The 23,825-nt window shown below is 35.1% G+C and overlaps 1 protein-coding gene across 3 annotated transcripts in view; it reads left to right on the top strand.

The window, feature by feature from the left end:
• Nucleotides 1-1,101: 1,101 nt before the first annotated feature.
• Nucleotides 1,102-23,825, top strand: part of MRPS35 (mitochondrial ribosomal protein S35) — a 42,730-nt gene continuing 20,006 nt past the window's right edge. The window contains exons 1-5 of one of the 3 annotated variants that reach the window (XM_063075215.1): nucleotides 1,102-1,264; nucleotides 4,244-4,281; nucleotides 5,353-5,520; nucleotides 7,575-7,635; nucleotides 13,825-13,964. In XM_063075215.1, the coding sequence (XP_062931285.1) occupies nucleotides 1,153-1,264; nucleotides 4,244-4,281; nucleotides 5,353-5,520; nucleotides 7,575-7,635; nucleotides 13,825-13,964 (519 nt within the window). In that variant the 5' untranslated portion in view covers nucleotides 1,102-1,152. The remainder of the gene's footprint in view (nucleotides 1,265-4,243; nucleotides 4,282-5,352; nucleotides 5,521-7,574; nucleotides 7,636-13,824; nucleotides 13,965-23,825) is intronic. The other 2 variants (XM_063075214.1, XM_063075213.1) reach the window with 2 other exon arrangements.

Genomic DNA, 23,825 nt, shown 5'->3' with positions numbered 1-23,825 from the left:
CCACGCTTTTAATGCTAAAAATAGAGGAGAGGGGAGAACACCATGTGAAGGTGGAGGCAGAAGTTGGTGTGATGCATCTACAAGCCAAAAAACACCAAAGGTTGCCAGCAACAATCAAAAGCTGGGAGGGAGGCCTAGAACTGATTCTCTCTCAGAAACTGAAGAAGGAACCAAACCTGCCAACACCTGGATTTTCAATTTCTAGACTCCAGAACTGTGAGAGAATAAATTTCTGTTGTTTTAACTCACAGTCTGTGGTACTTGGTTACAGCAACCCTAAGAAATTAGACCATCAAGCTTCTGCTTTGGTGAAATAATGGGAGGCTAGAAAAGGTGAGGATGATAATTATTACAAATGCGTGTCCATCTCATGCTATTTATCCCCACCATCCCCCACACACTATACACATACTGATTGATGTCCACGGCACACTGCAATGCTCTGGAACACCTGCATACCTCTGCTTTACTGGTTGTATACTTACCGAGAGTCAAGTGCTTTAATTTAAAAAATAGAGAATAACTGTATTAAATGTTGTGTTAATCCACTTTAGGGTAGAAAATAAGAGAGTTCATCGAAGGATGAACACTATTTTCTAGGTCCTGACAAGCTGACTTTTTGTAATCCTAACCTCATCTACAAATGAGCTAACCAAATCACTGATAACCGTGATAGCCCCCCCGACAGTACTCAAGGGATGTCAATACTGTACAGAGTCGTTTGTTTATATTAACTTAAGATCTCATATCCCACAAATGGCGAGGTCTAACTTTAAACTCGAGTTGTCTGGCTTACGGACTGTGAATATGGGCCCTAGGGTAGACTGCCTGACTCTTGGATCACCTGAGACCCACCCAGACCACACCTGCCCTCTGCGAGCCACATTTCCCCATCTTTTATGGTCCTTATTTGTAATTGTCTCTGAACTGACTGATTCCATTTTTTAAAACCTTTCTTTCCTTCCTTACTTTTTTCTATTTGGGGGGTACCGTGCACATTTGATTCGCGCCCCGAGTTCGCAGGCTCACGTGTTTCCGGTTTCTCCATTTGGGGGCGGGGCAAGACCGCGCGAGCCTGCGCTTAGCGGCCTCAGGCCCGCGCCCTTGACGCTGGGCTTCGGTTGTCCCCTCCGGCTTGCCGTCCTCGCAGCCATGGCGGCCGCCGCGCTCCCGGTGTGGCTGGCCTTGCAGCCGGGGGCCAGGGCCTTGCGTGCCTTCTCCACCGCCCTGACCCCGGCCACTCGCTCTCCGACGCCTACCCCGCGTGAGTGTCTGCCGCGTCTCCTCCGGGTTTTGGGAGAGGTGATATGATGGCTGCCGCGGTGGCGGAGCCACAGCCGCCCGGGGGAGGCCAGTACGTTCTCTACCTGCCCGTGTTGGCCCGCCTCGTAGGAAAGCCGCGGATTTGGGTCTGTCTTCTGCGCCTGTGTCGCCCGGTTTCTAATCTCCGGCCTCTGCCCCTGGGTCCTCTGGGCGCTTGCTCAGAAAGCTTGCTTCCTTACCCCGTGACCTGCACCTTGCGGTGCTTCCTCCCGTGGCCGGTGGCACAGGGTCTCTCGCTAGTTACTGGTGCTCGGTAATGTTTGCCAGGTATTGTTGAACCATCGATTTTACCAAACGTTAAGAGAGGCATACAAGATACAGCTGTGCCAGAATAAACTACAGCTCTGAACTTAAACCATCAAGATGGGGTGACCTTTATTTGACAGGTATTATTAAGGTGACCTTCATTTAGCAGAGATCATAGGGATGCTTGATAGCATTCTTGCTCTGGAGAAATCTAGCGGTAAATACAGACTTATCAACGGAGAAGTTCTATGTACGTGAGAAGTGCTGTGATAGAAGTGTGAATAGAGTAACGGGAGCATTGAGGAGAAGCCAGCAAGAATCAGGAACAGTTCGGCCAAGGAGTGGGCACGTCCAGTTAATCACCAGGTCCTATCCGTGCAGCCTCCTATGCCATTTCTAATTTGCTTTCTTCGTACTACTAACTGCCCAGTGTAGGCCACCGTCTTTGATTAGGAAATTTCCTCTCTTGCTCTCTTGCGTTGAATTTTCACTACAGCCAGAGTGAGGTGTTCAGAATGCAAATCTTGCCATGCTAATCCCTTGTTTAAAATCTACAAATAGTTTCCCAGTGCTTTAAGATAAACTGTAAATTTCTTAATGCATCATAGTGGTTCTTCATAGTGTTAACACTTGTCTATTTTAGATTTGTATTCATTCTTCTTCACTCTATGAATACTTAACTCCTGCTTTGTGTTAGACAGTGTTCTAGACATGGGATACAGTAAGGTCCCTGACCTCGTGAAGTTTACATTCTTTCGGGGAAGTCAGAATGTAAACAAGTAAACAACTAAATAAAATGTCAGATAGTGTTTAGTACTATGAAGAAAAATGAAGCACAATATTGAGAATTATGGATTGGGGGAGTTGTGGCTATAGGGTAGGATAAGATAGGGTAGTCAGGAAAGACCTCTCTGAGGAAGTGACATTTGAGTAGAGCCTAGAGCAATGCAAAGATCTAGGGTGAGGATATTGTTGGCATGGGGAACTGCAAGTTCAAAGGCCCAAAAGTGAGAACCAGCTTCGGGGTGTCATCAAGAAACAAAAAAAAGTCCAGTGTGGCTGGAGCAAAGTGAGAAAAGGGGAGAGTAGTAGTACAAGACATCAGAGAGGTAAGTAATGGCTGGACCTTGTAAGGGCTTCTAGGCCTTCAATTTGAATTTTGGCTTAGATATTACTGAGTTTGGAGTCATATTGGAAGGCTTTGAACAGGAAAGTGATGTAATGTGACTTACACTTTTAAAAGGTCACTGGCTGCTATGTGGTGAACTAACTTCAGCAGGGTAAGAATGGAAGCCAGAGACCTATTTGGAGGCTGTTGGAAAAGTCTGAATGAGGTGATGGTGACTCATGGTGGAGAAGGTGGTGTGGTTGGATTTGGGCTATGTTTTGAAGGTAGAGTTGATAGAACTTACTGATGGATTTGATGTAGGGCTTGAGGACAAGTCTCAAAGAAGCCTATTAGATTTTTGTCCTGAGCAATTAGATGAATGGCAGTACCATTTACAGGAATTGGAAAGACTGGAAGAAAGGGAAGCACATTCTGTTCAGAGAGAACAGAAAGTTCAGAGAAAGATTAAAGGGGCTAGTACTGAAAGTTCGATGTAGCTGTGGAGCCCTAAAGGGTGATGAGGCTGGAGATAACGGATTAGAGTATGAAGTCTTGTATGGTGCATTAATGTCACCTTAACTCCCTGCTTCTTAGTTTTCTTGACTATAAGTGATCTCTAAATAAGATTAACAGTAGCCGTTTACTTGTTGTAATGAATAATGTTAAATGAGATAGTAGTGAAAAGCATTTATCACAGTGTCTGTATGTGTAAGTTTTCAGCTCAATAAATATAGCTATTATTATTTTAGCATAGCAAAGTATTTATTTAGAGAGGCATTAGGTAATATTTTAGAAGGTATATACTGTATGTAAATAATCTACTGTCTTCTACAGTCATGTGATTTACTAGGAATGGCTGTGATTTGGGGGCTGACTGGTTGGCTCAGTTGGTTAGCATGCAGCCTTTTAATACCAAGGTTGCAGGTTCAGACGCACATACTGACTGGCTGCCAAAAAAAAAAAAAAAAAAAAAGCATAAAAAGAGGGGCAGTAGGAATGGCTGTGATTTTTGCTTCTGGTATCATGGCCATTGGCAGATCTAATATGCAATAGAGAAGGAAAAACTGAAAGATTTTTCTTTTTTTTTGGTGGAAAAAATAGAGTAATTCCAAATATGAGCAAGTATTTTTATAATTAGAACATTTCAAACCAATTATCTTTAAAAATTCAAAATAATTTTTTCTAACTAGGTATTTTAACTTGGGAAAGTGAATTTATTTAACTGTGAAACTTGAAATTTACTGAAAATATTTCTTTAGATGATAAGTTCACTATATCAGTGATCACAATAAACTTTATATTCAAGTAACTGTAGAATTTTAACTATTTCTGACTTTTTTATTAAGATGATTATTTTAAGATGATTTTTTTATTAAGATGATTTTTTTATTAAAATGTTTTTATTAAGATGATTTTAGTCCCTGAGCTTCAGAAAATGGGTTATTGTTTCATTATTATGTTACTGAATACCTTAAAGTGTGTTAGAGTAATGGGGTCATGATTGGTGTTGAACAACTCAACGTTATAAAATTCTCTATGACTATTTTTGTCTTTTACATACAACAGAAGGAAAATCCAGAAATGGAAGGCCGCCAAAAAGAAAGGTAAACAATTTATGTACTCTATACTATCTTAATGGTTATTGAAGTTCTGAAGTGAGGATCTTAATTGTGAGACAGAATGGTATGCCGGAGAAAGCTTCACGAGGTCATGTTTATTGGGTGACTGCTGCAGCCCGGGCAAGGGTTAGTCCTCCACTGTTTTTGTTGGTACCCAGAGAACGGATCATCTTTGAGAAGTAGACTCACTCACGTACTCCTAGGAAACAGGTGTGAAAGCCAGAATACAGAACTATTCTTGATGATGCTCTTAACAGTCATGCATCTTAGGATGTGAGACTAACCAGTTTAGTCTCACCCTGTGGTCACCTCCACAGAAGAATCCAGATTACAAGATCTGTTGGTGAGCGTGGAGTTGGAATAAAGGCACATTAGTTAGAAGTTAAATGGTACCAAATTACAGTCATTTAGAGCAGTCATTTCACAGGAATATTACCTGCTTCTAGGACAAATGCTGCACTGGTTTTGGTATTGCTTAGATGGGCATTGCTGAATTTTGCCTCTTTAAACCCTACTTTTATATGCTGACTCTTCCCTTCTATTGAATACAGTTAAAACAAATTATTTTTTAATGTGATCAAGTAGTTTTTCTTTGGGTCTAAGAGACATAATTTCTCATTATGTATTTATTCAGTTTAACCCTAATTTATTTATTTCTAAGTTCTTATTCTTTATTTTCCTTATTTCCAAGTTTTAAGTATCCCCTCAAGTACTGACTTCCATCAAAGAAATTTTAAAAATCATTTCAAAATGTATTTTAACTCACTCCTTCATAAACAAAATGTAAAAATTTTGCTAAAAGTCTAATTGAATGAATAGAGAAATTTTTAGTGAAGGAAATATTAAAGGGGATCCTTGCCAGAGTGGATGAGGATACAGTACAGAGATATGAGGTAGGTAGGTTTAGTGTTTTTTCACTTGGACAGCAGCAGCTTTGTGAGAGGTCAGATTTTGCATAGGTTGCAATTCTGCTTTTATTTCTCACAATTGCAGCCTTTTCCTCTAAAATTAAAGAATATGCTTATATTTAAAATATTAAACTATTTTGTTTCTTAGGCATTACCTCCTAGGACAGAAAAAATGGCTGTTGACCAGGACTGGCCTAGTGTTTACCCTGTTGCAGCACCATTTAAACCCTCTACAGTACCTCTTCCTGTTCGAATGGGTTATCCAGTAAAAAAGGGCGTGCCCATGGCAAAGGAGGGGAATCTAGAACTCTTAAAGGTAAGATAAGTTGCTGGTTCGTGGGCTAAGATTGATTATACCTAAGTAAATGCTGATCTCTCCCCTACTCCCATCCCCTGTATACTTCAAGGTTCATTATATACCAGCTTGTTGTATTTTAATTTAAAGTATTTTCCAGGTAATAATGGATGTTGTATTTTGATTGTCCATGGTAAAGAAGATTCACAGCATCCTAGACGTTTAAGATTGTCATTAATTAGACCAGTGGCTTCCCTTGTGGCCTTTCTATCATATCTTTTCTACATTGTATCTTTCAAGTGGAACTAAGAAAAGTGAAATAACCTAATTTGAAATTGAGAATTGGGAGGTGAAATTTCTACTTTTAAAAAAGAAATCTTAAAACTTTCTGTTTAGAAGGGTAGAATATTGTTTACTATTATTGTGATAGTCCACCAAATTTAACTTCTTTATTTATTGAAGCAAAATAGGTCGTATTAAATGCTTCATTTGGTAACATATATAATGATTTATGAACTGTAGGGTTTTTTTAGAGAAAATATAAATGCTTAGTCTGGGAATGTATAAATGCTTATTAGTCTTGGAATCTTAGATGGGTTTCCTTTTGCATACAACGACTTATACAATGGAAAATGAACTGTGTTTTCCACTAGATGCGAGTCTTCTCGAAAAACAGAAAAATTTACTAAAAGGTGATAATAAAAAGTGAGATGGGAACAGGGAGAAGGGGTACTCTGCTGCCAGAGACAGGGGTAAATGAAATTTGGAAATAGGAACATTTTGGGAGAGATAACAAAGAAAACATTGGGGGAAAAATCTTTTCTTCAAATGAAAGAGAAGAGAACTTATTTTAAAGAGAAGGTCTTTGGAAAATGTTACTGTGTGAGAAACAGTAGCGGTCTATTTGTAATAATGCTGATGGTTGTGAATGGTATTTTAATAAAAATGAAAATCCAAACATTTAATGTATGCTGTCTATTCCTACTGATGGTGTCATTGAATAAGCTTGTTAACTGAGCAATATATGCAGAGTGCATAGAACAGGGCCTGTGTAAGTCCATGTAAACATTAATTATTATTTTTTCCTTTTATGATTTAGAGGTTTATATTTTTATGTTTCAAAAATAAATGTACTGACAATGAAGCTGCTTATCCCATAATCCCAATTTTCCGTGCCTATTTTCTCTTGATTAAAATAAATATTTTCTGATCAAGATTCCTGGCATAATTCTTGGAGTAACTTTCTGCTTGTGCAAATTCGCTTTCCAAATGAGTCTCTTTTAGCTACACTTTCTCTTTATATTCTAAACATTCAAGAAATGTGCTAGTAAATGTTAACTATTTGTTTGAAAGAATCAAATCTCTAACTTTTCATTAATTTTCATTGACCCCATCAATGTTAAGTAGACTTTTAATGTATCATCATAAATATATTCCTAACTTTACTACACTGTTCAGTTAAGATTTGCTAGCTTCATTTATTGTTTTTGTTTTGTTTTGTTTTGGCAGCTGGCAGGTACAGGGATCTGAATCCCTTGACCTTGGTGTCATAACACTGTGCCCTAACCAACTGAGCTAACTGGCCAGCTTCTCATTTATTCATTTATTCAATTCATAAGATGTTTATTATGTACAAGGTGTAAATAATACCACTGGGATAATTAGACAATGATCCATGTCCTTAAGTGCTTTCAGTTTTATAAGGGAAATATACATGTATACCTATAGATTTCTGGCAGGAAGAATACTATAAAAATGTTTATTTTTCCAACCTGATTGTCATTATAAGATACTTTGTAAAAGATGATAGATTTATACCATCTGAAGACAGACCAGAGTATCATCATAAGTTACTTGGTACTGAATCTATATTTTAAGGAATTCATTTCTTTAATTAACAACATCTGTGATATAGAATTAATACTGTAAAAAAACTATCAAATTTTATTTACTACATATTTTGTTGGGCATATGATTTATGCTTTATGAGAAAAATTTTAGTTTTATGAGAAAATTATCTTTTTCACTTTTTTAAGTCATTGAGCTAATTTATTATTTCAATTTCTCTGTTTAAGATCCCCAATTTTCTGCATTTGACTCCCGTAGCCATTAAAAAGCACTGTGAAGCTCTTAAAGGTAAATGGTTGTTTCCTTATATGCGCTTTATATTGACTTTGAACATAAAATTAAGAGTCTCAGTTCTAATGTACTCTATAGCCTGGTATTCTGTCATTGTCAGTTTCTCCTTTTCTGAAGTTGTTTTTAGTGAATTGTTAGATGTCAAATCAGCAAATTGTTTTTGCCAACCACTCCACAAGGTACTATGAATAATGAATAGAATTAGAAACCATAATCCTTGTTCACAGGTGAGTTAGGGAGTTACTGTTAAGTTACAGAAAGCACATATGAGGGTACTTCAAAAAATTCGTGGAAAAATAGAATTGAAAGATAATGTGAATCTTTTTGTGAACTTTTTGAAGTACCCTTGTACATAAAAAGACTGAAGAAAATATTGCTGTTTTTTCTCTTTTTTAAAAATAAATTTTACTGTGTGTATTTGAGGTGTACAGCATGTTATGTGATGCATATAGACAGTAAAAGGTTACTATAGTGAAGTAGATTAACATATCAGTCATCTCACAGTAACTCTTTTTTTGTTTGGTTTTTGTGGCAAGATTACCAAAAATCTACTAATTTAGCATGAATCCCATGTATGATATAATTGTACCTATAGTTCTCTTTTTGTGCATTAGTTCTCTAGACTTGTTCATCCTATATTTCTGCGATTTTGCATCCTCTGACCTACATATCCACATTTTTTGCCCCCACCCCACCCCTGTTAACCAATGTTTTGTCTTCTATGTCTATATATTTGAATTTTTTTTTTTTTTTAGATTCCACATGTAAATGAGATCATGCAATATTTTTCTTTCTGTATCTGGCTTATTTAGCATATGTCCTCCAGGCTCATCCATGTTGTGGCAAATGGCAAAATCTCAGTTCTTTTTTATGGCTGATAATACATTCCTACATTCCATTGTGTGTATGTACCACAGTTTCTTTATCCATTTATCCACCAATGGACACTTAGGTTGTTTCCATATCTTTTGAGTTTTTTTGTTCTTTTTTTTGTTGGCTGGCCGGTATGGGGATCCATACCCATCACCTCAGTTTTATAGGGCTGCACTTTAACCAGCTGAGCTATCCAGCCAGCCCTTGTTTCCATACCTTGCCTATTGTGAATAATGTTGCAATGAATGTGGGAGTGCAGATATCTTACAAGGTGGTGATTTCATTTCCTTTGGGTATGTACCTGAAAGAGGAATTGCTGGTTCATGTGGTAGTTCTATTTTTAATTTCTTTAGAAACCATGCTGTTTTCCATAATGGTTGTGCCACTCTACATTCCCACCAACAAACGTATACCCTCACCAACATTTGTTACCTTTTGAGTTTTCGATACTAGACATCCTGACAGGTGTGAAATGGTATCGCATAGTGGTTTTGATTTGCATTTCCCTGATGATTAATGATGTTGAACACCTTTTCATATACCTTTTGGCCTTTTTTTTCCCAATTGGAACATAGTTGATTGTACGTATCTGTGGGATACAGCATTGAATATCAATACCTATGTGCAACATGTGATGTTCAAATCAGGACAATTAGTATATTCAACATTATACAATGTATTCGATTTCCCTTGTTGGCCATTTTTATGTCTACTTTGGAGAAATGTTTATTCATTCAGGCCTCTGCCCATTTTTAAATTCAGTTATTTGTGTTTATACTGTTGAGTTGTATGAGTTCTTTACAATTTTGGATATTAACCCCTTATCAGATACACGATTTGCAAATATTTTTTCCCAAGGGTGTTTTTCTTCTAAAGTTGCAAGACTCATAGAAAGGATTCACATATCTCTTCTCTATGTGTATGTATATTTGTGAGTTTTTTAGGAGAAAAAGTAAGTTACTCTCAAATATTTGTGTGTATTTTCTAAAAACAAAGATATTGTCTTATATAATCATAAGGTAATTATCACAATAGGTAATCAGCATTGATATGATACTCTTATTGACACAGTACTATTATTTCATCTATAGACCTTATTTAGGTTTCACCAATTGTCCCAAAAATGTTTGTTATAGCAAAATAAAATCCTGGATCATGGATTACATTCAGTTGTCATATCTTTTTAGTATCCTTTAATCTGGAAAAGTTCCTTGGTTTGTCTTTGTGTTTCATGACACTATGATTTTTGAAAAGTTTAGGTCTGTTATTTTGTGGAATGTCTCTCCATTAGAGTTTGTCTGATGTTTTCTCATAAGTCAAGCTATGCACTTTTGTCAGGAATACCACTGAGAAATGTTGTGTTTGCAGTGTATCATCTCAGGAGCCACATGATGTTTATTTGTCCCATTACTAGTGATATTCACTTTGATGACCTGGTTTTAACTGCTTCACTGTATAGTTATTATTTTTCCTTAATTAATACACATTATTAATATATAAATAATAAGTATATGTGATAATAAGTATAGAAAGATACTTTGAGATATTTAAATATCTTTTTAATAGACTTTATTTTTATACTAGTTTTAGGTTTAAAGAAAAAATAAGTAGAAAGTACACACACACACACACACACACACACACACAGTTTCTTTTCTTTTTTTTTTTTGCTTCTGGTTGGTTCTCCTATTATTAACATATTAGCATGATACATTGTTACAATTATGAGCAAAATTGATACTTTATTATTAACCAAAGTTTAATTAGGGTTCCCTCTTTGTGTTGTATAATGCTATGAGTGTGTAATGTCACGTCTTCATCATTACAGTACCATACAGAACAGTTTGGCTGCCCTAAAAATCCTCTGTGCTCCACCTATTCATCCCTGCCTCCTCTCCTGAAAACCTGGCAACCACCGTTTTTTTGTTTGTTTGTTTGTTTGTTTTTTCTCTCTCATTACCTCAAACATTTATTATTTCTTTGTTCTGGGAATATTGCAGTTTTGCTAACAGAAGCAAATCAGTATAATCCACACTGAAGATGGTGTGGAAAGATGCCAAGTAGCAGAATAGTCGGTGGGTTCAATAATGGGATACTTCACAGAGAAGAGTTATCTTGAAGAAATTGTTTAAATTTTTTAAAAAATTAGAAGTGATACATGCATATGGTAAATCAAACACTAGAAGAGCTTATGATGAAAAGCAATAGCCTCATGTACTTTCTTTCTCACCCCAGCCTCTCATCCCAGAAGTGTTCTCTTTTATTAATCATTATTTAGTTCTTGTATTTACTTCCAGAGAGAGAGAGTGTGTGTGTTTATTCATATATATATTTATATTATATACCCTATATGTAGTGTATATATATTTACTATATGTACTTATATTTATAGTAGATACTTTATGTATAATGTATGTATGTGACAGAGACAAAGATACTATATATAAATAAATAAATAATAGAAGTAATTACCACAATATGATTATACCTCCAGTTCTGGATTTATTGACTTTGAACAATGTCTATTGATTTCTAGGTATAAACATAGATTTCATGCACTTAAACTACTACTCCTTTTCCTTCCTACGTGCATGGTTTTTTTGTTTATGGTTCTGTGTTGGGTTTTTTTTTTGTAATTATGTACATATTCCAATTTAATTTCTGATCTAGTTTGCATTGAACTGTATATAGGATAAGCACATTTGAATTGCTTCAGGTTTACAGCTATCAGTGATTAATTATAGAGTTTAATTTAAGAGTTAGTCCTTTGGATAAAGTCTCAATATATTCATGCTGATATGAAGGTGATGTATAAATAAGTATACTTGTTAAGACTTTTCAGGAAAGAAAATGAAAACCTAGAAACATTTCACAGGTAGCCTGATTATGCTGGAAGGAGAAATAGGATAGTGAACATAATTATGATTAATTTTGAACTTTTGGGAGGGCCTGTCATTCAAAAAAATATAAGGAAGAAGATATAAAGAAGATCCTACATAGGAAAAATGTACTTTATTTATGTGGTCCTCTGTTTTGGGACATTAGGTTGCTTTTTATCCCTTAGGTGTGTTTCTATATTCATTTGTGCCTAGAATTGGACTAAAACTGATCACTGGTACAAATATTTGCCCCATTTGGCACAAATCATATATCACTTTTCGATCCTTTTTAAAGCCATTTAATAATTGCATTGCACTGTGATATATTCCATTTTCTCCTTTTTAAACATGATATTAAGCTGTGTGTTTATAATCTAGAAATTAGTCATTTTAATGAAATATTTCTGCAGTACTTCCTAATCATTAAATGAGAGGGTTTTATACAGCACATTCAGAAGAATGGCATTGTGTTTTACAGTGCTTAAATGAGTATTTTAATCTTTCCTTAGTTATGCCTTTACACTTCTGCCAGCCTCTGGATTTAGATTGCATCTTCCAAATAATTCAAAGGCTTTTCAAATTTTTCTTCTCAATTTTCTTTCAAAGTAGGTCATTTCAGATTTTATATCTAACTTGCACATGGAAAATCTTAAGTGCAGGAAAGTTAGGTAATTTACCAACTTTAATAATCAGCAGCAGAAGTTAAATAAAAGCCAAGATTTTCCAAAGTCTAGTCTGTTGCTCTACCTATCAGATGAGTAAAGGCTAATAGGAACCTATTATGTACTTTCCAGTTGGCTGTGTTTTTTTTTACATGTGTAATTTAAGTAATTTAATTTAAAAACTGTAATTATCATCTGGTGATTGAAATGACTTATTCACAGTTAAAAAAATAAAAAATAAAAAAGATTCAGTCTAAACCCAAGAGCTCATAAAATTCCCCAAACTAGTCTCTCTTATAAAGCACTTGACATTGATACATCTTATAGTGCAGGATATTGAAATTAGTCCATGATGGGAATGAAATTCAACCTCAATCTTGCTCTGTTCATTTTTTTTAAATATCAAAATGTTCTTAATTGCAAAGATATTTTTTTTCCCCTCAATATAACTGAGTATTGATCTTTTAATCAGGATGTTTAGGGAATGGTGTGAAATGTACTTAATTTGCTAACATGTATTTAGTCCCACATATCAGAGAGTCTTCGTAACCCGGAGTAACATTTTGCTGACTCTAATTTCAAAGCCTAAATGAGAGCTAAATATAGTACCTACTATAAGAAAATTGTTAGCTTGGGGAAATGTTATTGACAAAGTACCTCTCACTGTACCTTAGATTATCACCTAGAGGAGCTTCCACATCTGCCTGTGATTAAGACCAGCCTCTCCTGCAGTCACGCTTTTTTGGAGGAAGCATGGATCTATGAGGTTTAAAGTGTTTGACCTAGGAAACCAATACTTTTAGCTGTTCTTAGAGTGAGGCTATTTAAGGAATGAGGTTTCCATTAAGGAGAGCCTGATAGTGCTAGAAGTTTTCATCCCAAGCTAAAAGCCCTCTACCACAGTAACTTGATAGAATAAGGCAAGATGAAATCAGCTGTTAATATCTGAGGGAAGCTGGGTGCTACCTCTTGTAAGTTTTTTTCCCCCCACAGTTGGGGCCTGAGTTTACACCTCTGTGGTGGAGATAGAATGAGAGCCATGTTCACAGTGCTTGGAACTTCATCTAGTGGCCATGATCTCAGACCCAGTCCCACTCCTCTCTAGTCTGTCTTGCCCAAATACGGGAACAAAGCTGTTCCTCTTTCCATTTAGCCCCATTGGCACATAGAAGTCACATAGAAGAAATATGAGTTACTGTAAGGATCCATTTAAGGATGACCTAGGCTTTTGTACTGGTGTGAGTTGAGGCTGTATTCAACTTAGTTTCTGGAAGATTGTTGACCATATCTCAGTTCCCTGTTAGAGCTTTTGTAGAGCTTCTTTCAAGTCCCTTCATCTGATCTTTAGCAACATTCATGTGGGAGTGAACTGATATTATTTGTTGCCTTTTCAAAAACAACAATGCTCTGGGCACTATGAACTGTTTGCTTTTAGTTGGTAGGGAGGAATTAATCTGTCCCATAACAGGTATGTGCAAAGCTACAATAACCTTCCATCAAGGTGCAGTTCCCTTTTAACTGGACATACTGCTCCCCACCAAACCTGAAATGACTAAATCATTCCCTTAATTAAATTCCATAATTAGGATGCACCTAATAAGGAAAGAGATGAGAGATGATGATGATGTATATGTAAGGTTCAGCAGAAAATCTGTTCTTTTACTTATGTGACCTGAGAGTGATCTCAGTAATTTGGTATTGTCTCATAGCATGCATTACAATGAGAATTTACTTGAAAAACTATAGTTGAGATCATTTTTTTTAATTTTCAGATTTCTGCACTGAGTGGCCAGCTGCACTAGACAGTGATGAGAAATGTGAGAAGCATTTTCCAATTGAAATTGACACAGCTGATTATGTTTCATCAGGACCATCTATTCGAAACCCCAGAGCACGAGTAGTAACCTTAAGGGTAAGAGATTTTTTTAAAAAATAATCATTTTAATACATTATTCAAAAATGCATTTTGTATGTGTAATTTTAAAGCTAATACTTATTTATCATAGAAAATTGTAAAATATAAAAGTTTTAAACTGTAAAAATTGCCTATAATTCTCCTGTTCATAAATACCCAACGTTAACTACAGTAGCTCATTTTAGTATATATACAGCCAGACTCTGTGTATATTAATGGGATGATATGTTTGGTAATCTGTTCTTTTTCACTTAGCAGTAGGAATTAAACATTTCCCAATATTATTAAACATTCTTTACTTTCATTTTTAATGGCTATATAGAATAACATATAAATGAAGGTCTATTATGTGGCAAGACAAGAGTTTGAGGTTGGGGATGAAATGGTAATCAATTCAGACATAGCCCTTTTTCTGAGACTAAGGAGGGAGATACAAATAAATAATCCATAATGGATCTATCATAATCTATTTAAGTTATAGATACTATAGGAAATTTAGGCTTTTTAACAGTTTTTTTAATCAGAAAAATGTTGCAATGAATATCCTTAAAGATTAATATTTGTATGTAGTCTAATTATGTTCCTAAGATAACTTCCTAACTGAACTGTCAGGTCAAAGGATGTAGCTCTTTTGAGGTTTTTTGATATGTATTATAAAATTCCTGTAGGAAATGTTAAAATAAAAAAAAAAAAAAACCACTGGCAGATTGTGAGATAGCCTGTTTTCCTGTTCACTTATGAAGCTAGATATTATTACCTATTAATTTCATAGGTAAAAAAATTACCAAATATTTAAAAGTTGTGTGTTTTTGAATACTAGTGAGGTTGAGAATTTATTCCTTTCTAAAATGCCTATTTTTGTCACTTGCCCTTTTCGATGGTGCATTGGTTTCTTGAATACTTATTTTCTTCTTTCTTCTTTCTTTTTTTTTTTTTTTGTCTTTTTTGTGACCGGCCACACCACGCTCAGCTAGTGAGCGCACCGGCCATCCCTATATAGGATCGGAACCCACGGCGGGAGCGCTGCTGTGCTCCCAGTACCGCACTCTCCCGAGTGCGCCACGGGGTCGGCCCTTCTTATTTCTTTTTAGAACAGTTTTATTGAGATATAATTCACATACTGTAGAATTCACCCTTTAAAGGGTCAATTCAACGGTTTTTAGTATATTCAGAGTTGTGCAACTATTACCACTACTTCAGAAATTTTTATCACCATAAAAAGAAACACTGATAGCAGTCACTCCGTTACCCTGTGTCAGCTATTCCCAAGCCCCTGTCAACCACTAGTGTACTTTCTGCTTCTGTAGACATTTTATAGAAATGGAATCATATAATATGTATTCTTTTAATTGGTATATGTTTCAATATGTTTCCATCTATTGTAGCGTGTATCAGTTTTTCATCCTTTTTTATTGCCAAATATTTTATTTTATGGATGTACCACATTTTATTTATCCATTCATCAGTTGGTAGACATTTGGGTTGTTTCTGCTTTTTGACTATTATGAATAATGCTGTTAGGAACATTCATGTACAGGTTTATTGTGGACATATGTTTTCAGTTCTCTTGGGTATATACCTAGGAGTGGAATTCCTGGGTCTCGTGGTAACTCATGTTTAACATTTTGAGGAACTGCCAAACTATTTTCCAAAGTTGCTATACTATTTTACAATTTTGTCAGTAACTTTAAGTGTTTCAGTTTCTCCACATTATCACCAATGATTGTTATTTCTTCTCTCTTTAATTTTAGTCATTCTGATGGCTGTGAAGTGGTATCTCATTGTAGTTTTGATTTGCATTTCCCTAATGACTAATGATATTGAGCATCTGTTTATGTGCTTATTGACTATTTGTATACCTTCTTTGAAGAAATGTCTATTCAACTCTTTTGCCCATTTTTTAGTTGAGTTATTTTTTTACTGTTGAATTGTGTTTTTATATATTCAGGATATCAGTCCTTTATCAGATATATGATTTACAAATATTGTCATTCTGTGATTTGTCGTCTGACTTTCTTAATGGTGTCCTTTTTTAAATACAAAGGTTTTAATTTTGATAAAGTCCAAGTTATGTATTTTTTCTTTTGTCTCATGCTTTTGGTGTCATATCTAAGAAACCATTTTCTAATTTGATATCATGAAACTCGTATGTTTTCTTCTAAGGGTTTTGTAGTTTTAACTCTTGCATTTAGGTCTGTGATCCATTTTAGTTAATGATTATGTGTGTGTGAGGTAGGTCCAACTTCATTCTTTTGCCTTTTGTCCTAGCACCATTTGTTGTAAAGGCTATTCGTTTCCCCCACTGAATTGTCTTGACACCCTTGTTGAAAATTGTGTAGTTATCTTTTAACTTTTCACTCGATATATTCAGTAAGTTTAGATCAAGTAAAATTTACTAAATTCTCTTCTTTTAACTTCTTATTATGAAAAATTTCAAATGTACAGAGAGTTAGAGAATATTATAATAAACACACATACACATGGCACCTTGATTTAGTAATTAATATTTTCGTGCATTTGCTTCATACACATGCACATACACACGTTTGGTTTAAGTACTTTAAAATTACTGAGACCTGACATTTCACGCTAAAATACTTTAGAGTGTTACCTAAAAGTTAAGGAGATTTTCCTACTTAATTTCAATACTATTGATACATCTAATTTCAATCTATTAACACATCTAATACTATTAATTCACATCTAGAATTATCAATAGTTCCCTAATATCATCTAAAATACCTACTCCACACTCAAATTTCCCTAATTGTCTTACTAAAATGCTTTTGTAGTTCTTTTGTTTAAGCCAGAATCCACTCAAAGACCATTGCGTTTAGTTGTAATGTCTCTTATGCATTCCGAGCAGCAAATGACCTCCCCTCCCCCCCCAATGAATTCAACTTGTTAAAGAGACAGGTATCCTGTAGCATTTCCTACCTTCTGAATATGTTTGATTGTGTCTTCATGTCATTTACCCTATTTCTCTATCTCCTGTTATTTCATATAAATTGGATGTTAGGTTTAAAAGACCGATTAGATTCCAGTTAAATTTTTTTACAAGAATACTTTATAGATGTTGCTACATATTTTATATTGCATCAGGGGACACATAAAAGTCTAGTTTCCTCATTTGTAGTATGCCAAAATTGAGCACTTGGTTAAGAGCCTAACAGCCTGATCGTTCCATTGTAAAGTTGTGTTTTGTTGTTTTACTTTTCCCTTGAACAAGTCATCTGTGGGTTGATATATTCAGTAAGTTTTGATGAAGTAAAATCATTCTTTTTGATACTCAAAATATATCTTAACTTTGGCCAGTGGGAAAGCTATTAAGTTGGTTCTTTTGTTATAATTCCATTAGCTTTTGAAAGTTTCCTTGTATTCTGGCACAGCAAGATGGGCCAGGCTCACTTTATATATTCCTTATCCCAGACCTGATTCTCCTGGAGAATCAATTATTTCTCCAAGGAGCCCTGATATGTGCTAGTGGACAATGATATTAGAGACCAAAATCTAGATGTTAGGAATTTTCAGTTGATTCTTTCAGAAATTTCTCAGGAAATAATTGATAAATGATGTAGTTCTAATTTCCCTTTTTAAATATCTATAGCTTATTTTTTTGTCTTTTGCTATAGATAAAATTTCTTTTTTTTTTTTTTTAATTTTATTTTGTCGATATACATTGTGGCTGATTATTGCTCCCCATCACCAAAACCTCCCTCCCATCTCCCTCCCCCCTCCCCCCAACAATGTCCTTTCTGTTTGCTTGTCGTATCAACTTCAAATAATTGTGGTTGTTATATCTTCTTCCCCCCCTCCCCCATTTTGTGTGTGTGTGTGTGTGTGTGTGTGTGTGTGTGTGTGTGTGTGTGTGAATTTATATATTAATTTTTAGCTCCCACCAATAAGTGAGAACATGTGGTATTTCTCTTTCTGTGCCTGACTTGTTTCACTTAATATAATTCTCTCAAGGTCCATCCATGTTGTTGCAAATGGCAGTATTTCATTCGTTTTTATAGCTGAGTAGTATTCCATTGTGTAGATGTACCACATTTTCCGTATCCACTCATCTGATGATGGACATTTGGGCTGGTTCCAACTCTTGGCTATTGTAAAGAGTTCTGCGATGAACATTGGGGAACAGGTATACCTTCGACTTGATGATTTCCATTCCTCTGGGTATATTCCCAACAGTGGGATAACTGGGTCGTATGGTAGATCTATCTGCAATTGTTTGAGGAACCTCCATACCATTTTCCATAGAGGCTGCACCATTTTGCAGTCCCACCAACAATGTATGAGAGTTCCTTTTTCTCTGCAACCTTGCCAGCATTTATCGTTCAGAGTCTTTTGGATTTTAGCCATCCTAACTGGGGTTAGGTGGTATCTCAGTGTGGTTTTGATTTGCATTTCCCGGATGCTGAGTGATGTTGAGCATTTTTTCATATGTCTGTTGGCCATTTGTATATCTTCCTTAGAGAAATGCCTGCTTAGCTCTTTTGCCCATTTTTTAATTGGGTTGCTTGTTTTCTTCTTGTAAAGTTGTTTGAGTTCCTTATATATTCTGGATATTAATCCTTTGTCAGATGTATATTTTGCAAATATTTTCTCCCACTCTGTTGGTTGTCTTTTAACTCTGTTAATTGTTTCTTTTGCTGTGCAGAAGCTTTTTAGTTTGATATAATCCCATTTGTTTATTTTTCCTTTGGTTGCCCGTGCTTTTGGGGTCGTGTTCATGAAGTCTGTGTCCAGTCCTATTTCCTGAAGTGTTTCTCCTATGTTTTCTTTAAGAAGTTTTATTGTTTCAGGGTGTATATTTAAATCCTTAATCCATTTTGAGTTGATTTTAGTATACGGTGAGAGGTATGGATCTAGTTTCATTCTCCTGCATATGGATATCCAGTTATCCCAGCACCATTTGCTGAAGAGGCAGTCCCTTCGCCATTGAATAGGCTTGGTGCCTTTGTCAAAGATCAGCTGGCAGTAAGTGTGTGGGTTGATTTCTGGATTCTCTATTCTATTCCATTGGTCAGTGTGTCTGTTTTTATGCCAGTACCATACTGTTTTGGTTATTATTGCTTTGTAGTATAGCTTAAAGTCAGGTAGTGTTATGCCTCCAGCTTTATTTTTTTTGCTCAGCATTGCTTTGACTATGCGTGGTCTTTTATTGTTCCATATGAATCTCTGGATAGTTTTTTCCATTTCTGAGAAAAATCTCTTTGGAATTTTGATGGGGATTGCATTGAATTTGTATATCACTTTGGGTAGTATGGACATTTTCACTATGTTGATTCTTCCAATCCAAGAGCATGGGATATCTTTCCATCTTGTATCCTCTCTAATTTCTCTCAGCAGTGGTTTGTATTTCTCATTATAGAGATTTTTCACATCCTTGGTTAACTCAATTCCTAAGCATTTTATTTTTTTGGTGGCTATTGTAAATGGGCAGGCTTTCTTGATTTCTCGTTCTGCATGTTCACTATTGGAGAAAAGAAATGCTACTGATTTTTGTGTGTTGATTTTGTATCCTGCTACTGTGCTGAAATCATTTATCAATTCCAACAGTTTTTTTGTAGAGGTTTTAGGCTGTTCGATATATAGGATCATGTCATCTGCAAACAGGGACAGTTTGACTTCATCTTTTCCAAACTGGATGCCCTTTATTTCCTTCTCCTCTCTGATTGCTCTGGCTAGTACTTCCTAGATAAAATTTCTAAAATGATATTTGTTAGTCTTTATGCTGTTCCGTAATTTATGGCTGTACCTCTAGTGTTTAGTATGAGGTAGGATTTCATTTTGAGATAATCATCTTTATTTTGTTAATGATGTATCCTAGTCCGGGTTTACTAGCATTTTTTGAAATGATCTTGTTTGCATTATTGAAGTAATGAGATACATTAATAGGTTTCTCAATACAGAAGCATTTCTGAACCCTGATTCAGTTCCTGGTATATCATTCTTTTCATTCTACTGCTGATTTGCTTTGCTAGTATTTTATTTATAATTATTAGTCCAAATCCCATATTGCTTTGGAGAAACAAGTCACTGCTCTTACACTCACTTGGAGTATGCCACATGCCATTGCATTTCCAAGGGTCTGCCCTAGTAACTTCTAATTTAGTATTTGAAATCACTGTTTCTATTGTCAAGGAAGTCTTGATACACATGGTATTATCTTTTTCACAAAGCAGTCATGCAGCAGTTACCTGATGTACTGTTTCTTAACTAAACTTTTTACTTTAGAATAGTTTTAAATTTACAGAAAATTTTCAAGAATACTACAGAGAGTTCCCATATATTTCATATCCAGTTTCTCCTATTGTTAACATCTTACATTATATTGTGGTACATTTGTCACAACTAACAAATCAGTATTGATACATTGTTATTAAAGTCCATACTTTATTCAGATTTCCTTAGTTTTTGCCTTATGTCCTTTCTCTCTTCCAGAATCCCATCTAGGGTACCTCATTACATTTAGTCATCATGTCTCTTTAGGCTCTGAGATGTTAGGCTGTGATGTTTCTCAGACTTTACTTGTTGTTGATGACATTGACAGTTTTGAGACATACTAGTTATATATTTTGTAGACTGTCCTTCAATTTGTTATGTGTTTGGGGGGCGTAAAGTGCCATCCTCATATCATATCAGGGGTATAGGCTATGAACATGACTTGTCACTTATAATGCTAACCTTGATCACCTGGTTGAGGTAGTATTTGTCAGTTTTCTCCACTGTGAAATTACTCTTTTTCCCCCTCCTTCCTATACGGTACTCTTTAGAAGGAAGTCTTTATGCAAAGCCCAGTTAAAGGAGTCAGGAGTTATTCTGAACCCCCTTGAGGGAGAAGTATCACATAAATTAGTTGTAATTCTTTGCATGGAAGATTTGTCTATTCTATCCCATTTATTTATTTATTTATTTAATCATTTATGTATGCTAGTATGGACTCATGGTTATTTATTTTATACTTTGGGTTATAATCCAGTAATATGTTATTTATTTTGTTGCTCAAATTATTCCAACTTTAGCCAATGGGAAGTCTTTCAATTGGCTCCTCTGTTCCTTTGCCATACCCCCCTTATTTGTTTTTTAAACACTTCCTTATTTTCTGGCACTGTAAAATGATCTGGGCTCATGTATTCCCTGTTCCAGTCCTAGAATCAGCCATTTCCCCAAGGAGCCCTGACTAATGTACTTTTGATTCATATAGAGGATGACTGCCCACCTCTTTGAGGTGCCTTCTAGCACCCTCGAAAAGTTCATTTTTGTACTCTGTGTAGCCTGTATTTTAAGACAGAACATTCTAAGTATACTGAAAAATGTGTTGAAAATCTATGCAACCATTTTTACATTATGTGCTAACAAATAGACAGACTTTACTCTCTAGAATTTTCTTCAATGATAAACCTATGATTGATTTGTAATTTTCTTTTTTTGCTAGGTTTTGGTATCAAGGTTGTACCATCTTTTGAAATGAATTTATGAAGCTTTCCAGCCTTTCTTTATTCCATAGAATAGTTTAAATGTCAAAACAATATATTTATGTTTTTAGATTGAAAATATAGTAAAATCACAAAAGATAATACATGTTTACTATATAAAATTTAGAAAATTCAGATAAACAAAAGAAAAAAAGAAAAAGAACTTAAAATTTTACCAGGCTTACATCATTCCACAGGTTAATATATAAAGTGCTTATGGAGTAATTCCTGGTATACTTTTAAGAACTTCTTAAATGTTACCTATTTTTCCTAATAATGATAACAGTAACAACAGTTGTTGAGCTTTATATTGTGTGATGATAAGTCTCTGAACTCACAGTCAGGGAACCTAGATTCTAATTCATGTTCTATGCCTCGCTTTTTGTGGGCCTTAGTCTGCAGTACTAGAATAGATATCTAAAGTCCCTGCTGGTTCTAGGTTTGCATATTTTATTTCACACAAAAATTATTTCATTGCTTTATTTGAAGTATGCCACCAGGTATCACTTATATCGTGCTTTCTGTTGTCTCTTTTTTGTGTCTTGTGCCACCATGTGGTACCTTCTTTGCTCCCTGTATCCCTTCTGCTTGGCTCATATCTGCCCTTCTGGACTCTTTTCACTCTACTTTCTGACTGTCGAGGCTCAGTGGTGGTGTCCTGGGTGGTATCCTGTAGTTTAAGAGTAAAAGTAAATAAAACAGTGGGACTAAAGTATGTACAGTCCAGCATGATTAAACCAATATTTTGAGGGTAATCAAATATAAAATACTATGTAGAGATATTTGAATTTTTAAATTCGGAGAAAGAAAGGTAGTACAGTGTTTTTCTTGATAGTCATAAAAGTAGTTTAGAAATAAAAACTTATATTTATGTAGGACTTTACTTTAAACTTTGTGTAGATTTTACTTTTACTCATTTATTCCTGATAAAAATCCATGAATTAAGTGGTTTTGAAGAAACTCAGTTTCAAGGAGGTGAAAATGATTTAAGGTCACATAGCAAGTGGCAAATCTAGAAATAAAAACTAATTCTTGTTTTATGTGTAATAACCAGTGTTCTTTAACCGCACCATACTTGCATATAGAAAAAATATTTCATATATTTAGACATTTCTCAATTTATGTAGCTCTTTCTGTGTTAAAATATAAGCATTTGAAGATACACACATAAAAGCACAACCTCCTATGATTTGGAATATTAATATTATTTGGGGGATAATGTTAATAGTGCAATATCAATTCTTTGAAATATAGCAGCTTGAGAGAAAAAGTCTAAGGATTCTTTTGAATTTTGGTAAAGGAGAGACAATGAATGCCATTCAACCTTGAAGTCAGACTGTTAGTCCAGGTAAAGACTCCACTTTTGCAGTGCCGTTGAGTGCTAGCAGGTGGCGTGAGTGTACCACACAACTGTTTCTGAACTACTTATGATTTCTGGCATAAACTGTAACTAGTTTTTGAACATTAAAATATTAATGTGAATATGAGTTTTAAAGCAGTTACGGTAATGATCAGCATTGCTGCCACTTTTTTTTTTTTTTTTGACCACTTCTTACATAAAAAGCTAGAACACTTAAGTTTAAATAACTTTTTAATTTGTGGTTTAACATTGTTATGATTTTATTGAAGGGAGTTTTTATTTTGGCAACTGGCCAGTATGGGGATCCAAACCCTTGATCTTGTTATCAGCATGATGCTTTACCAAGTGAGCTAACCAGCCAGCCATGGAGGGAGTTTTAAAAGGAAAAATCACCACATTCTCACTATCCTAATGTAAAAACAATTTACTTTTCTTTCTGTCTCTGTGTACATACATATGTGCGTATATTTGCATAACTAGAATCATAATGTAACTACATTTTATTATTTTCTTATAGTTGGCTTATTTTATTTATCAAGCTGATAATCTGGTTGTTGATAACCTCTACTCCAGAGGACTGTGGTAATTCACATTGTCTGCAACATATGAACATTCTATTGGATTGATCCTTAATACTCAATATTTGTACTATTTGAGTTCTTTTTCTCTTTTCTCTAGTTCAAATAAAATTCACGGTGCTTTAAAAAATATATATATATCCTCCCTTTTAAAATATATGTATTTATTCAGCAAGTAGTGTTGCATGCTTTTTAAGTGCTAGGCCATTGCCAAGAATAAGGTGGACATCATTCTTGCCCTCACGGGTTTGCAATTCAGTGGGAAAATGGGAAAATAAATAGGCTACTATGCTGTGGTGTCTTGAGGGAAGTGCAGGGTTTTTGAAGCTAGAGAGAAGGACCATATGGGATTTCAAAATCCTATTTAGCTTTTTTCCTCTTCATGCAGTTACAACTCTTTCTTATTCTTAATGCTCTCCATGGAAAATTAATCTATGCT

The sequence above is a fragment of the Cynocephalus volans genome, chromosome 12, assembly GCF_027409185.1.
Source record: "Cynocephalus volans isolate mCynVol1 chromosome 12, mCynVol1.pri, whole genome shotgun sequence".
NCBI classification, from domain to species: domain Eukaryota; kingdom Metazoa; phylum Chordata; class Mammalia; order Dermoptera; family Cynocephalidae; genus Cynocephalus; species Cynocephalus volans.
The sequence above is the reverse complement of the archived record's forward strand: the minus strand, read 5'-3'. Positions and strand labels throughout refer to the sequence as shown.